General features: G+C 52.9%; 6 protein-coding genes across 6 annotated transcripts, besides 11 other annotated features; all 6 read right to left on the bottom strand.

Moving 5' to 3' along the window:
• Positions 1-662: 662 nt before the first annotated feature.
• TraAM80_08563 (tryparedoxin) lies at positions 663-1,094 on the bottom strand (the record flags this gene model as incomplete). Its single annotated transcript, XM_029385306.1, has 1 exon — positions 663-1,094. One exon carries the CDS (start codon positions 1,092-1,094, stop codon positions 663-665), a length of 432 nt encoding a protein of 143 aa, XP_029234826.1.
• Positions 1,095-2,286: 1,192 nt separating this feature from the next.
• Positions 2,287-2,391: a microsatellite.
• Positions 2,392-2,446: 55 nt separating this feature from the next.
• On the bottom strand, positions 2,447-3,028 carry TraAM80_08562 (tryparedoxin; the record flags this gene model as incomplete). Its single annotated transcript, XM_029385305.1, has 1 exon — positions 2,447-3,028. One exon carries the CDS (start codon positions 3,026-3,028, stop codon positions 2,447-2,449), a length of 582 nt encoding a protein of 193 aa, XP_029234825.1.
• Positions 3,029-3,822: 794 nt separating this feature from the next.
• Positions 3,823-3,840: a microsatellite.
• Positions 3,841-4,091: 251 nt separating this feature from the next.
• Positions 4,092-4,120: a microsatellite.
• Positions 4,121-4,275: 155 nt separating this feature from the next.
• Positions 4,276-4,349: a microsatellite.
• Positions 4,350-4,408: 59 nt separating this feature from the next.
• Positions 4,409-4,494: a microsatellite.
• Positions 4,495-4,540: 46 nt separating this feature from the next.
• Positions 4,541-4,589: a microsatellite.
• Positions 4,590-5,461: 872 nt separating this feature from the next.
• Positions 5,462-5,487: a microsatellite.
• Positions 5,488-5,528: 41 nt separating this feature from the next.
• Positions 5,529-5,553: a microsatellite.
• A 91-nt stretch (positions 5,554-5,644) lies between these two features.
• Positions 5,645-7,420, bottom strand: TraAM80_08561 (uncharacterized protein; the record flags this gene model as incomplete). Its single annotated transcript, XM_029385304.1, has 1 exon — positions 5,645-7,420. The coding sequence occupies one exon, from the start codon at positions 7,418-7,420 to the stop codon at positions 5,645-5,647; it is 1,776 nt and encodes a 591-aa protein (XP_029234824.1).
• A 218-nt stretch (positions 7,421-7,638) lies between these two features.
• Positions 7,639-7,661: a microsatellite.
• Positions 7,662-8,136: 475 nt separating this feature from the next.
• TraAM80_08560 (uncharacterized protein) lies at positions 8,137-10,056 on the bottom strand (the record flags this gene model as incomplete). The annotated part of the gene is made up of 1 exon (XM_029385303.1): positions 8,137-10,056. The coding sequence occupies one exon, from the start codon at positions 10,054-10,056 to the stop codon at positions 8,137-8,139; it is 1,920 nt and encodes a 639-aa protein (XP_029234823.1).
• Positions 10,057-10,390: 334 nt separating this feature from the next.
• Positions 10,391-10,410: a microsatellite.
• Positions 10,411-10,939: 529 nt separating this feature from the next.
• Positions 10,940-10,987: a microsatellite.
• A 93-nt stretch (positions 10,988-11,080) lies between these two features.
• Positions 11,081-12,154, bottom strand: TraAM80_08559 (ankyrin; the record flags this gene model as incomplete). The annotated part of the gene is made up of 1 exon (XM_029385302.1): positions 11,081-12,154. One exon carries the CDS (start codon positions 12,152-12,154, stop codon positions 11,081-11,083), a length of 1,074 nt encoding a protein of 357 aa, XP_029234822.1.
• Positions 12,155-12,496: 342 nt separating this feature from the next.
• On the bottom strand, positions 12,497-13,621 carry TraAM80_08558 (putative ribosomal protein L1a; the record flags this gene model as incomplete). Its single annotated transcript, XM_029385301.1, has 1 exon — positions 12,497-13,621. One exon carries the CDS (start codon positions 13,619-13,621, stop codon positions 12,497-12,499), a length of 1,125 nt encoding a protein of 374 aa, XP_029234821.1.
• Between the last annotated feature and the right edge of the window lie 211 nt (positions 13,622-13,832).

Here is a 13,832-nt window from a genome sequence, read left to right as displayed (position 1 = left end):
CGTCATTCCCCTTCCCTTCCTAGTTCACTNCCCTTTCTGCATCCAGTAATCAATTCACTGCTCTAGCTGCTTCCCCTCCGCACGACTTGGTGTCACGCAGGCACGTGGCCCTGGACAAGGGAGGGGGGGGGGTACGGCAGTTGGGGCACTTTTAGGCTGCGAAGCACGGTGGCCTGCGGGAACCGTGGAAAGATAGAGACAAACCAAATATATGAAGAAGGTTTTAAAGAAATGGATGACATTTTTTTTTGTTTCGGTTCTCTGTCCCTTTCGGTCTCTTGCTGGACACATCCAGTGTAGCAGTTGAGCATATTCACGGTCCTTCTCTTTACCTGTTGGGATCTTTTTTTCCTGCTTCATTCTGTTTTTATTCTCTACGATCCTCCTCTCTTTTTTTCCGTTTTCATCTTCTTTCAGGCGGATACCCAAATATTTTTTTTCTCTGTGGTTTCTTCCTTTCCATTACCCCCCCCCCCTCCCTCCTTCTCTCTTTTACCCACCCCGCCCTTTATTATCGCGTGTTTCACCCCTGCCGTTGCCTTTCCCTTGCGTACGTAGTGGGAATAATAAGGGGTAGAAAGCGACAGTGACGTTCTCACCTGCAGACACCGTCACCAGCGCCACGCGCGCATGCTCACCACTCCGTGGCGGCGACAGCTTTACTACGCCCATGGGTAGCTCTTGCCCTCCGGGTCGCTCACAAGCCGTTCGCGTGCACTGGTGGTAACCACGGCACCCGTGTCGGCATTGACACCGATGAGCTTGGGGATACTCTCCACGTTGAACGTATTTCGAAGGGCCTCAAGCGCGTCGCGGCTTGTGAAGGGGATCGCAAGCCACGGCATCTTGGCGAAGTACGCGTTGAAGGCCTCCTCCTCCTCGTCCCAACTAACGAGTACAACCTCGAAGTTCTTTGATTCATGGAATTTCTCGTAGAACTCCGCCAGAACCGGGGTGAAGCCGCGGCAGGGCGGGCACCAAGAGGCGGAGAAGTAAAAGAACACCGTCTTCCCGGCGAGGGAGCTGGAGCTCACGCTGCCCGACTTGGAGAGCAGCTTCACGGTGCTGGGAACGTACTTTGCCAAACCGGACATTTCTCTGCTTGCTTACGGATAGTAGCCTCTCGGGGTTGATTTAAGTGTTTGTTCGCTGTTCGTGCTCTAAAAGTCCTTTTCAACAAAAAAAAAAAGTTGAAAAACATGTTTATATATAGAGAGAGAGACAGGAGGGGAGAGATGTGACGGTTAATGAACGAAGCCATCGCCGCTTCGCCCCACCGCCAGCACCGCACGGAGAACGGTCCCCCATCCCCAGTACAGGAGGGCCCACCACACAATTCCAGTTAGCGCTGCGTTCACATCTCGGTGCGCCCACCTTCGCCCTCTGGACTTCCCTTCCTTTATCCATCCTGCTTCCTCTTCCCCCTCTCTGCCCACTGCGTCCTCCCTCACACACGCACACTCACACTGCATGGAAGAAGCGCATTCACAAACACACACGCCACAATGATAGCTGGGCCTCCGCGTCAAACTCAGAAGGTGGAAGCTTTTGAGGCTCCGCACCCGCCATACTCCCTCCGTGAGGATAGCAGCTGCAGTGGGAGGTTAGGGAGTGGGGAGGGGTAGTAAGAAACTGCACACACTGGCTTCCAACGCGGCATCCATTGGGTAAAATATAAAGAAACATACGTTCAAAAGAAAAGACACAAATAAATTTTCAAGAAGCAGATCCACTATTTACATGGCCCCACTGAATTGCGCGTTACTTACACAGACCCCCAACTAGTAACTCTAATAACAAAGAGATGTAACCCCGCTGTTCACTCGGAGCAGTGTGTGTGTGTGTTTTTGAGAGCAACAACGGGAGAAAAGCAAAAGAGCACAGCGCGTTCAATAGACACACTGACGAAACGTCATTTATCAATCGCCGCATTCACTCGCAACGTTCATAAATGTGTCTTTTCACCTATTCCTCCCCAGCTGTTCCGCCTGTTTCTGGGCAAATGGGAGCGGGGGGCCTCGTGTGCTGCAATCCGCCCCCTGCAACCCCGCTGAAATGAGGAACCGCCCCTGTGTGATTTTGTTTACTCCTATTCAACAAGCATACACATACACATTTTTGTTAGTTGTAGTTTGAGTTCTTTTTCCAACATCCTTCGCCAAGCTGACCTCGCCCCCTCTCACAGGCACCGCGTTTACCACCCGCGGGGTGAAGATGCGTCAGCCGCCCGCGGCACCCAGCACGTACACACTCGCAGCAGAAATGGGGCAACAGCTAGAGATACGCACAAATGGAAAAAAAAAACAAAAACAACGACAATACAACGAAACACAACATCAAGTAAACAAGAAGAAGAAATCACAAAAGAAGAGGAGGAAAAAAAAAACACAACACTACACGAGCAAGCCAAACACGGCAGATGCATGGAGTTGTGTCTTGGGGTTCATTATTGCCACAAGTAATACAGCACCGCAACCGTGATAAGCAGTAGCAGCAACTCACACCAGGGAGGTCCCTTCATGAGTTCCCCGCCTGTATCACCAGCCCATGGGAATCCCTCCGCTGTATCCAAGTTCCGCGCCACTAAGTTCCGTGCGTTCCGTGTCAAGAGCTCCCCGGTTTCCAGGTCAAACAGGAGCAACGTCGGAATACCATGGACCGCGTACCTCTGCATCAGTGTCAATCCCAGCGTCTTCGCCTGTGCATACGGCACCGCAAGCCAATCACCGTGTGAACCCTCCCCGCCACGAAGAGCCAGGCGACTGTATTTTTGGTTGTAGAAGTATGCCCGCATGGGGCTCTCACCACGGTCTCGTGAAAAGAAGATAACTTCAAAGCAGTGACTCGTATGAAATGACTCGTAAAAATTCGCTAGCTGTCGGGTGAACAGTCGACACGGAGGACACCAACTGGCGGAAAAGTACAACAGCAGATACTTCTTCCCTTGGAGAGCGGTGGTGATGTCCACCGTGCCGCCATCCTGGCGCAGGAGGTCGAGGGTGTCTACTCCTACTATACGCGAGAGCATTATAGATGCGCCGTAGCAGCGGTGTGTCCTCTTTGCCTATATGTATGGATACACCGTTCTTGTAGTTGTCTCCGTTTTCCCCCTTGGTTCTTCCTTTTTCTTGTTGTTGCTGTTTTTTGCTCAAATGAGCCCTTTCTGTCGTTCAATCGATCTCGCTCGTGCTCCCCGTTGAATGATGCAAGTCACGCGCCGCCCACGCCCTCCCTCGCGGAGCCAACAAGGGTGGCAGACAAACAAGCAGGGACGGAAAGAAAACCCTTAGAGCAGCAACACAACGGCTCCCTCACACGCGCAGAGAGCGAGGCACGGGGGTTGGGCGCAGCCGCAAAAGGCTGTGAAGCCGGTAGAAACACCTGGCACAAAACGTAGGTGACAACAAAACAAAACAAGGCCGGTTGCATGCAAAATACACTAAAAATAATAATCAAACGACACATAAATGAGCAAAGAAACATTGGAGCAACGAACGGGTACATGACGGAGTAGTCCTCCTCTCTGTTAGTTCTTCCCTCACAAAGAAGGCAAAGAAGGAAAACAACAACAACGAGTGAGCCCAAGTGGGCGTGATGAGACAATCCTTATCGTGATTACGTAACACGCGTGAAGGGATAAGTGTGAGCAACCACCGTGGTGTGGTAGAACAGCTGTCCTCCACCCGCAAGAAGGAGGAGGCACGGCTGGTTTGAGGGGTTGGGCCACAGACGAGCCTCGAGGCACTAACACGGTCATAGCACTGCGGCCACACAAAGTGAGTGTCTGCAACGCATAGACGAAGTACAACAAGAACAATGCGCATATATATATATATATATTGTGCAGCAGACACAGCGGGGGTGCACTGTGTGGGAGGGAAGAAGCGGCCACGCACCCATCACGAACCAAAACAAGTTCTGCAAAAATAAATAACGGCACAAACCCCCCCCCCCAAAAAAAAAAAAAAAGTATAACGCCCCCAACCATCCAAGTAATGATGGCAACGGTCTGAACATCGGGAAGAAAGAGAAAACGGAGAAGGCGAAACAACAAAAAGGGGGGCGGCCAACGGGAACTGGGAAGATGACAACTCTCTCTCTCTCTCTCTCTCTCTCTCTCACACATGCAAAAAAGAAGAAAACGATAATTTTAGCCCCACAAGCGCGTGCGTGTGGCGGTGAGGAGACAAAAAGCAAATATATGGGCCCCAGCAACCCATCCACCTGCCTATTCCCACGCAATCCTTTGCGTTTCTTCATGTATTTTTTACTCAACTCCCTCCTCCTCCCCTCTCCCTCTCCCTCTCCCTCACACCCACACCCACACACGCAGACTCACTCTCTCACTCCGTCCAACGTAACTCATTGTATCTGTCTCTGTCCGAGTGTGGAGGCGGGCGAGTCGGTGACATAACAAACAAAAAACAAACAAGCCAACAGAGATGATAATACTAAAAGGAGACAAGCAACACTAACAAAACACACACGGAACAATTCCGTCAAGCCATGCATCACGGAAGGCCAACGTCGTCAAGGAGTAAAATAAGTAAATAAATAAATATAAATACAAAAACAAATATACTAATAAACGGCAGGCCGTATCCCATGAGGAGAGTACAACACCGTCCTGGCAATACATATTCATCTAGATATATCTGTGGAGGACACATATGCACCCAGGTTTTCGCACACTCACATCCGTTAAATCGACAGCCTAAAAGAGTAACACATACACACAAAGAAAAAAGGGCTGGGAGGGAGCCCTTTGTTAATACAGGCAAGGCATTTATTGGCGCCTTTAAGATTCCTCAATTATTATTACTACTATTTTCCTCTTCACCGCATAATTCTTTTTCTTTGTCGTGTTCAGTTATGCAAGGAGCCTTTACGACTGATGCACACACGCGCCAAAAGCAATTTTTCTCTTCCTCACCTACATAAAATTTAATTGTTGTTGTTGTTGCGTTTCTTTCCTTTTTGTTGCACTTACTTCACCATTGTCTCCCTTACTCTCTGTGCTTCGGCGCAGGGAATAACGACAAAAAAAAAGAGGAAAGGGGTGGCAAGAGCATTCCGCCTCCGGCCCGCGTCTGCTGCACGAAAACCTGCTGTGGTGTGTTTTGACACGCCAGGCGGATTCACGCATGCCTCAAACACGTTGGATGCACCCACTGCGGCGTCATACATGTATCGTGAAAAGTGCCTCTGGCGGACTACTGTCCGCCGCATTTTGCGCTCCCCTCCGTCCGTCGCGGTCAACCGTCGTCAGACGGCCCGCCGCGCTACCCCATGCGATGTGGGGGTCCAGACGGCGGGAAGGCACAGTGGGGCGCAGGCGTCAAGCGGCGGCTAACACACGCCGAGGAGGAGCCCCCGTGGCACATTAAGAATGTCCAGGCATGTCCACCACCCCACCCACAGCGGTGAAGAAGCAAAGGTGCCGTTTACAAACAGGGAGGGAATATAATATATATATATATATAAATACAAAACAACGAAAAATAAAAATAGGCATGTTGATGGCGTTCACAAAATAAAACACACAAAACAAAAAGCGAAGGGTTAATTCTGGTAAGGGGTGGGAGTGGGGAAAAGAGGAGAAAAGGAGAAGGGGAACAAGCGCCAGAACAAAAAGGGCTTGGCATCAGGCATTCTCTGCGTCTTGCGAGGAATTGCCGGAGACTGTAGAGGCGCCTTTACCCACCTCGTGCAGCCAGATACGGCAGTGATAGAAGGAGTGCAAGTACTGCGCAAGCTCTCGAAAAAGCACCCGTCTCTTGGCCTTGTAATAGACGTAAATTTTTTTGCAGTCGGCCTGGAACTCGCAGTCAAGAAAGACCATGTTTTCCACACGGCAGTCCAAAAATCTGGCGGGGTTTATGCGGTGTTGCAGAAATTCCAGCAGGTCCTTTTCCAGCTGACGGAGGGTGTGATCGTAATGTGAAGTCTCCTCCTCTGTGGCGGTGCGCAAAATAAAGGCGGCTGTCACCACATCGTGGTCCATAGGAAACCCACGACGCGCCAACTCGGCGTTCTCCAGCTGCTCAAACTCCTCCACAGAGAGCACCACCTGCACGAAGCCCATTTCAATCCCCATATCGCCCTCCAGCAGCACCAACTCACTCACCTCATATTGGGTGCTGGCGGCGCACAGGGTGCGTCTGCATCGATGCCCAACCAAGTACACGTATCGCACCTCCTCTGCCCGCAACTGGCTGTTGTTGTCGTACCGTTTACCAGCACGCGGAGGACGACGGTTGCCGTACGCCGTCAGATCCTTAAAAAGCAGGGGAAGGGAGCAAAAAATGGAAAGCGTGGGAATTAATTCCTCTGACTTGGCCTCCTCGTCACGACCCGCATTTCCGGTCCGGCATCCTCGTGATCGATAGGTTCGAAGAGGGGTTAAATTGTTTTGCGAGCCCGCGTGCACATTCTCCTCGCCGGGTCCCACAACAGCCGTGGTGGCAGCCTTCAAAGGAGATGTGTTAGACACATTGGCGTTTGACGCAGGTGATGACGATGCTGGTGGGAGTGGTGGTGGAAAAGAACGAACGACAAGATGGCGCCCCGCAGAGGAGGGAAATGGTCGAGCAGAGGGCAGTATTGGCCCAGCAGCTGCACCCGGATAAGCCTCCTGGCGCTCCCCACCATCATCCTCCACAACTGCTGCCGACATGGTGGTCGTGTAGGGCTTTGTGAAAAGGCAATGTGTGAGCGGCGTGGGGTCGTACGGGGGCGTGAAAGCGGCAGACGCACCAGCGGAGCATGCCCCACCCACCGCAGGGAAGCATAAGAGTGTACCGAGGGGTGTCGCTGCGGAGTGCAACACACACATGGGATTCCACGCGGCATGGTTGTACGTGCCCAATGAAAACCCACCGTCTGCCTTGACGCCAAAATTATCCCGCTCTTCTGCATTTTCCCCGCACAGCAACCCCCACGCCGCATGATCGCTTCCTCCCAGATCAGAGTTCTGGCCCTCTGAAGCGGCGGGAGTCGCTGCAAGAACCTTTGCACTGTACGGATCGTGCCGCCACACGACGCCTGGAAAGTTGAGTGAGGCATGACATTTATCTCCATTCTCCATTGTGGCTTCTCTTTGGGCGCATTCCAGAGCATCGTTGAGTTCGTTCACCATACTGAAAGGAACCGTGTAGGCCTTTCCGTTAAATGAACGGAAAGGTGCCATCTTGACGTCACCACCTGAGAGTGTCCTCTGTGTTTGTGACGCACTTACGTGTGCAGGGCAAGCACCTCTCGTGAATAGCTCCTGCCCCACCTGAATGGCCTTCTGCTCCTCCCCTTGCTGACAGTGGCAGCGACAGCAGCAGCGATAGCTCTCTCCAGCCTCCGTCTCACTCCGCTGCTCCTTCCACGGCTTCATCGTGAAGGCAGGGATAAATGTAGATGCAACAGGCATGGGGTCCTCGCGCTGAAGGCCACCGTTTTCCTGCGTGTGCGTGTGTATGTAAATAGATATATGTGTATATATGTGTACTTCCTTGTTTCCACGTGCGACGCACGGAGTTGTCTCCTTCCCTCTCCCTACGCGCTGTATATGCCTCTCTGTCCCAATGCAGGCGCAGCTACGCGCACGAGCAACAACCGCACACACGTGCAACCGGAAGTCTTACACACAAGAAAAAAAAAAAAAAAAACAATAGAGCAAACACAAATGCACCAACGCTGAGGTGCGCCTCACCCTCCTCCCAAACACCGTCCCCGCAGCGTGCGGGGCCACAAAGCAACAACCGACAGACAAATATGTTGTAATAACGATTAGACAACAAGCCAAGAGGGCAAAACAAACAAACGAGGGAGAATAAAAAAATGCCCCTCTTCATCTCGTCCTGCTCCCCTGTTACCTCTTCATCGCTGCAGACGCACACACGCACACACTCCTCTCGTCACTCCCCTCTTTCTTTTTCCATTTTCCATTTTTTTTTTTTGCCGTTTGTTTTCTCCGTCGTTGTCGCATGGCCCCACTTTGCCGCCCCTCCAGCCTTCTCACACCGCGTCCCTTGTCAACCACACGACCATTCCACACCTAAGTGGCAGCCACAGCAACAGGGAAAAGGACAAAAAGATGTATGCGCCACGGCTGTGGCCATTGCTGGACCAGAAAGTATCCCTCTTCTACTCGCCCCGTTGCGCAGAGTGCGGTGAATCCTCCACATTGTCGTAAGCCTCACGTGGCCGCTTACGCCCTCCTTCTGCGCCGAACATTAGCACGTACCGTTCATATGGCGGCACCTCTGCGTTCGGTGCCTTAACAAACAGACTGCGGGTGCTGAGTCGATTGTACACGGCATGTCTTCCGTTGATGCTGGACGTACCAGCCAGTGTGGAACCCCCCTGCCCCGCACGTATCTGAACCAGGTAGCTGCTGGTGCTGTTCTCCTCCGTAACAAGTGGTTCAAAGGTGTTCTCTCGCGATGTGTGATAACTGACAGTTAACCCGTGACTGACTTGTCTGGCACTCTTTTTGTCCGCCACCAATAGGTTGGTGTTGTTCACCAAGGCGTGTGGCCCACCAATCCTAGACTCCTCGCTTACCACCGCGCCAGGAAGCACGACTTGGTGAAGCGCTGTCGCTAACTCGCCCAGGTACTCAATGTATCCTGGGCCCCCCGCCCCCATTTCCGCGGCCGCCTTCTCAAAACCAGCCGGGTACAATGGCAGCACCTCCACTGGGAAAATGGGCACCGGTTGACGCTCTGTGCCGAGTTCCTTCGCCACTCGCCGCAACGTTGCACCGGGCTGGAGATCCGGTCCAAAAGCCCCCTGCTCAAAAGGATCCAACTCCTTTCCGCTGATTTGAAGCTGCTCCTTGCGCTGTTCTGTTCCGCCGCTCAGGCTCAAGGTGTATGCCTTCAGAAGATCCACGTACTCCCGCAGCAGCGTCAGCCACAACTGTGAATGTGGCATCTTAAGGTCAAACACCGCGCGCTTCAGTTGGTCCACCACCTCGCCACGTTCATCGTAGTTGGAGGAAAAACGACACAACTGGTTCCAAAAACCGCGCTGCTGCCCTTTATTCGTTCCCTCAAATAACAGGTGCCATAGGCGGCACGTGAGACTCATAGCCGCTGGGTCCTTACAGTCTAGACCCAGCTTCCTTTGTGCCACGGATTCAAGCAGCCTCTCATACTGAGTGTCTAACGTGCGGGCAAAGCGAAAAGAGCTTCGAATGCCATCTAACCACTGCTGCGGTGTCCCCGTCACGGGTGGTCCGTTGCTATATATTTGTGCCTGCGTCAATTCCTCGCCACCAGACGGAGACATACCACCACCAACACCAACTCCCTCTGAGGGTGTCCGTGTCCCTCCCACCGCTTGTGAGTCCAGTGAAGATGACAAGAAAGGTTGGCTTCGCAGTGTTTCAGGGACAATGCGGGCAAGACGCTCCAGATGTCGCTGCTCCTGAGAGACCAATCCCATGTCTGTGTACAAGGGACGCTGCAAAAGCGTCAGTGAAGGCTTGTCACGTTCCAAGACCAAATTGAGGTCGATATCCGTATCCAGCAGCTCGGCATCAGCCCGCTCCAGGTACGGATTCACCTCCTCCGGCCGCCATGTCAACCGCTCCGTTAAACCAGCGACGGTTGCCTGCCGCTGCAACTCTTCCACACGCTGCTCGCATTCCACTGCAATCTTGCGTGTCTCCTCGACCACCTCTGGACGGAGCAGGTAGTAGGCAAGCGGAATGCGTTCTAACACACCCTCAGACATAGCGTCCAGCTCCGCCTGCATGACACCCAAAGGTGCTGGGTCGTTAAGTAACTCCTTAAAAGCCTCCGGGATATACAACAAGGGTGACGCGGGCACCCGCGGAAACGGCACCTCCCACGAGAACTCAAAGTAATACTGCTGCTGACAGCGACGAATAAACTCACCAGGTGTCATCATCGGATCAATGACAGAAACGCCAGCAATGGAGGCGGTAGACATATGACCTTCCGACGTAATTTCGGGATCCGCCCCATTCTGGCGCCAAGAGCCCCCAGCAAAGGACGCCATGGCGTCATCATCCATGGAAACGGGATTGTACGCCATTTCTCTAGCCCTTACTTTTCTTTCCTCCCCCCTCCAGACTTCTTCGTTTGTGCTCTCTCGCACGCGCGATCTCCTTTTATCCACCACTCTCGCCTTGTCGTTGCTCGTGTCACTGTTAATCCCTGCTGGAAACAGTCAACCCCTCAACGCAGTTCCCTCAGCGTCCTCCTGCACCCCGCCACCCCGTCGTTGCAAATGGTGCGACAACGCCTCACTCCTCACGTCCCTCCTTCACCCAACAAAGGCCAACAGTAACCTCGCTAGACCTAATAATCACTTCACAATCACAACAATGCAAAAAAACAAAAAGCATAAAATGCATGCGGGAAGCCACAATAAAAAAAAAAAAAAAAAGGACAAGAAGCAAAATACACACCTGCGAGAGTACAGGCAGTGCCCACATAACCCGGGCAATAAAGTGCAGTGTATGAACGGGATGGACTGCCCAATTCGTGTATCGCCTTATTTGAGCACATGTTTCTTTTGCTTTTTTATTTTGTTCGTTTTACTGTTGGAGGGTTTACAGGTGACGTTACCCAGGCCGCTTGTTCATAATTTGCCTTTTTTTCTTTCTCATCTCTCCCTTCTTTCACTCTAGTTGGTTAGCTCGCTTACACTGTCTTCCACCCCACGCTCAAAAAAAACTATGCATGGGGTAATCCCAGACTACCCTGCCAGTTTCTACACAACAACATCAGGCTAAGACGGCAAACAAAAAAAAAAACAAAGAGGCCATCCCCTCCGCCCCCCGCCCTCACTTCAGCATTCAATACATAAATAGCAATGCAAAAGACGCCAATGACCTCCTACCACCTCCCCATCTTTTCGCCAGTCACGCATACGAGAAACAAGCAGAAATACAAGAAAGAAGAAGAGCCACCAAAAAAGAAAAAAAAAGGAAATTTAAAAAAATAAGATAACAAAAAGAAAAAATGTACATTTTTAGACTACGCAAAAAACCATCCTCGCACTGAGAAGCATAAAAACAGGGGTAATCGACGGCCATGCAACTCTCTCTCTCTAGTCACTTATTACGGTTGCCAATGCTTCTACTGCGTATCGCTGTGGAATTTCCAATGCTGCGACTTCGAATAGGGGCGGAGGGCGCCAACTTCATCCGCTTCGCAGTCGGCTTCGCCTTCTTCTTTTCAGCCTCCTCTGGTCGTAAGCTCACCTCATCTAGGCGCTTCTGGAATAAGCGGATGCACTCCACCCGGGCCTGCTCGTCAGTCGCAAAGCTCAACCACTCAATGCGTTCCGGCATCACTACGGAACCATTGTGAAAAGGGGCTTGTTGCACCGAAAACTGATCCACATTCTGCAGAAGGTACGTCAAAAGCTCCGGCATGGTTGCACGAAGCGCAAGGAAGAGTGGCGTGTCATGCTTGTCATCCTCAATTTGCGGATCATGCCCCATCTCAATGAACCGCATGGCGTAATCTTGACGGTTGTACAGAATAGCATAATGCAGGTGTGTCCTACCTTCCTTGTCCTGATAGTCAAGTCGCAGTTGTTGCGTTTTCACACCCGCCAGCATGGCCTCCATTGCGGCCTCGTTTCCAAACCTTATAGCATACATCATACTCGTCACGTTTTCCTTGTTCTTTGTCGTGGGGGAGGCACCCAGTTTGATAAGCAACTTCAGCATGGACAAGTAGTCCTCACCCAACGCCACGCACCAGTGCAGCGCGGTCTGGCCGTCCGTATGAATGTGGTGCTCCCCAATCTCATCCATGGCGGAGTCGTCACATTCATTTAACATAATCTCCACATTCCGACCGCGCTCCTTCGCCCCTGCCACGAGAGCCTCCACAAGCTCCTCCTTATTCGCAAGGACGGCGAGGTGCAGTGGCTTCTGCCCATGCCACGCACCGTGCACATCACAGATTGAGGCGAGGTATTTTGCGGCTTCCACTTGTCCGAACTTGCAGGCCAAGTGCAGCGCGGTGCAGCCAAACCTGTTGGGGATCGCCGGATCAACGCCCAGTTCCACGAGACGTTTTACCTCTTCCGTCTGCCCCCTCCGTGCCCCACAATGGATCTTCTCCATGTTCTCGTCATCTACTCTGAGCCTTGGTAGCCTTGGAAAGGAAGTCATCCCCGCCAAACCACAAAAATGCTGCAGCAATTGCCCCAAGCAAAATATATTCTCACTTTGTTTATCCCGGCTCAGAGCCCCAAACACCTACAGGTGCTTCAAAAAGCACACACAAAAGAAAGAAAGAGGAACAAAGAGCGGGAGGGGAGGGGGGGAACGACAAAAGAGCAGATAATTTATGGCGATCCGGAGACCCACAGCAAAGTGTAAGATGGGAGCACGCCCACAACAGCAACGTCAGGGAGGGGGGCACACACAAAAAAAAAAAAAAATAGATTCATCAGTAAAATTACCAAATCAAAATGAAAACACTGGTCGGTGCAGCTCTCTGTCGCGCAGTATTTACTGCTTCTTGGCGCCGCTGGCGTGAGCCTTCTTGGCCTTCACCACACGCACGGTTTTGGCCTTGCGGCGGGCGTCGCGATTCTTGGTGTTGCGCAGCCCCTTCGCCATGGTGGACTCCTTCTTCTGGAACGGGTTCAGGCGCAGGCGCAGGCGGCGGTTGCGAATGCCGTTTGAGGGCTTCGTGAAGCGGCTCGCCTTCTTCGGCTGCAGCTTCTTAGGCTTCAACACCCGGCGCACCTCCTCGGACTGCATGATGCGCGTGACATCCGTGTTCGTCAGCATCGGGGCGGGCAGCATAAAACCCTTCTTCACCGCGGAAGCCTCCGTGAAGGTGCCAAAGATGCCGTCAAGCTTTTCAAACGCGCCCTTCGTCCAGATGATGAAGCGGCCGACGTGGCCACCAGGAGCAAGGTGCAGCAGGTTCAGCGCGTTCACGTTCGCCAGGTCCAGGCCGAAGATGTTGCGGAAGGCGCGGGTGCCCTTGTTGTCCGGCATCACCAGCATCGGGCCGCGACGGGCAACGTAGCGACGGTTGCGCATCTTCCCGCGGCCGGCGCGGATCTCTCGGGAGTCATTCACACGGTTCACGTCGTCGATCGCACCAACTGCCTTGAGGAAGGCCACCGCCTCCTTCGTCTTCTCGTACCCTTGCACGGAGTCTTCCACCACCAGCGGCACCTCCGCCACGTTCTCGATCTTGTGCCCGCGGGACATCACGAGCGAGGGCAACGAGGAGGCGGCCAGCGCAGACACAACGGCGAAGCGCTTCTGGTGCAGGTTGATCTTGCGGTGCCAGCGGCGGAAGATCTTCGTGGGGGCAAACATGCGCCCTCCACGGCACATGTTGCCGAACGCACCGGCACCTGACGTGCTCGTACCGCCACCACCAATGCGGGGAATACGCGCAACGGCGCGGCCAGTGCCCCACGACTCCGCGGAGTGCTTCATGCCGGAGAGGCGGTTCACCGCGTAAGCCTGGCGGGAGTTCTTGGACATGTTCGTGTGCACAAACTGCACAATGTCGTGGCGGATGGGAGCCGTAAACACGGCGGGCAGCGGGCATGAGCCCACAACCTTGTCCTCTGACGAGGAGTACACGCTGACAGATGGACGAGCAGTCATACTTGTTTGTTCTTGTCGCGGCAAGAGGCCTGTAATCAGCAAACCCGTAGAGAAAACACAGCAAAAAGCAAAAACGAAAAAGGAGAGAGAAACAAAAATTGAGGTGTGGTAGCACCACGAGAACCTGTTGACGGGGACTCCTCAATCGTCAACGTTCCCCGACGCAGAAAACAAAGCTGGCGAGAAATTGTGTGGGGGCAGAGAATAACCT

The sequence above is a fragment of the Trypanosoma rangeli genome (assembly GCF_003719475.1).
Source record: "Trypanosoma rangeli strain AM80 chromosome Unknown Tra_15.4_contig_00432, whole genome shotgun sequence".
NCBI classification, from domain to species: Eukaryota; Euglenozoa; class Kinetoplastea; order Trypanosomatida; family Trypanosomatidae; genus Trypanosoma; species Trypanosoma rangeli.
This window is presented reverse-complemented; position numbering and strand designations above follow the sequence as displayed.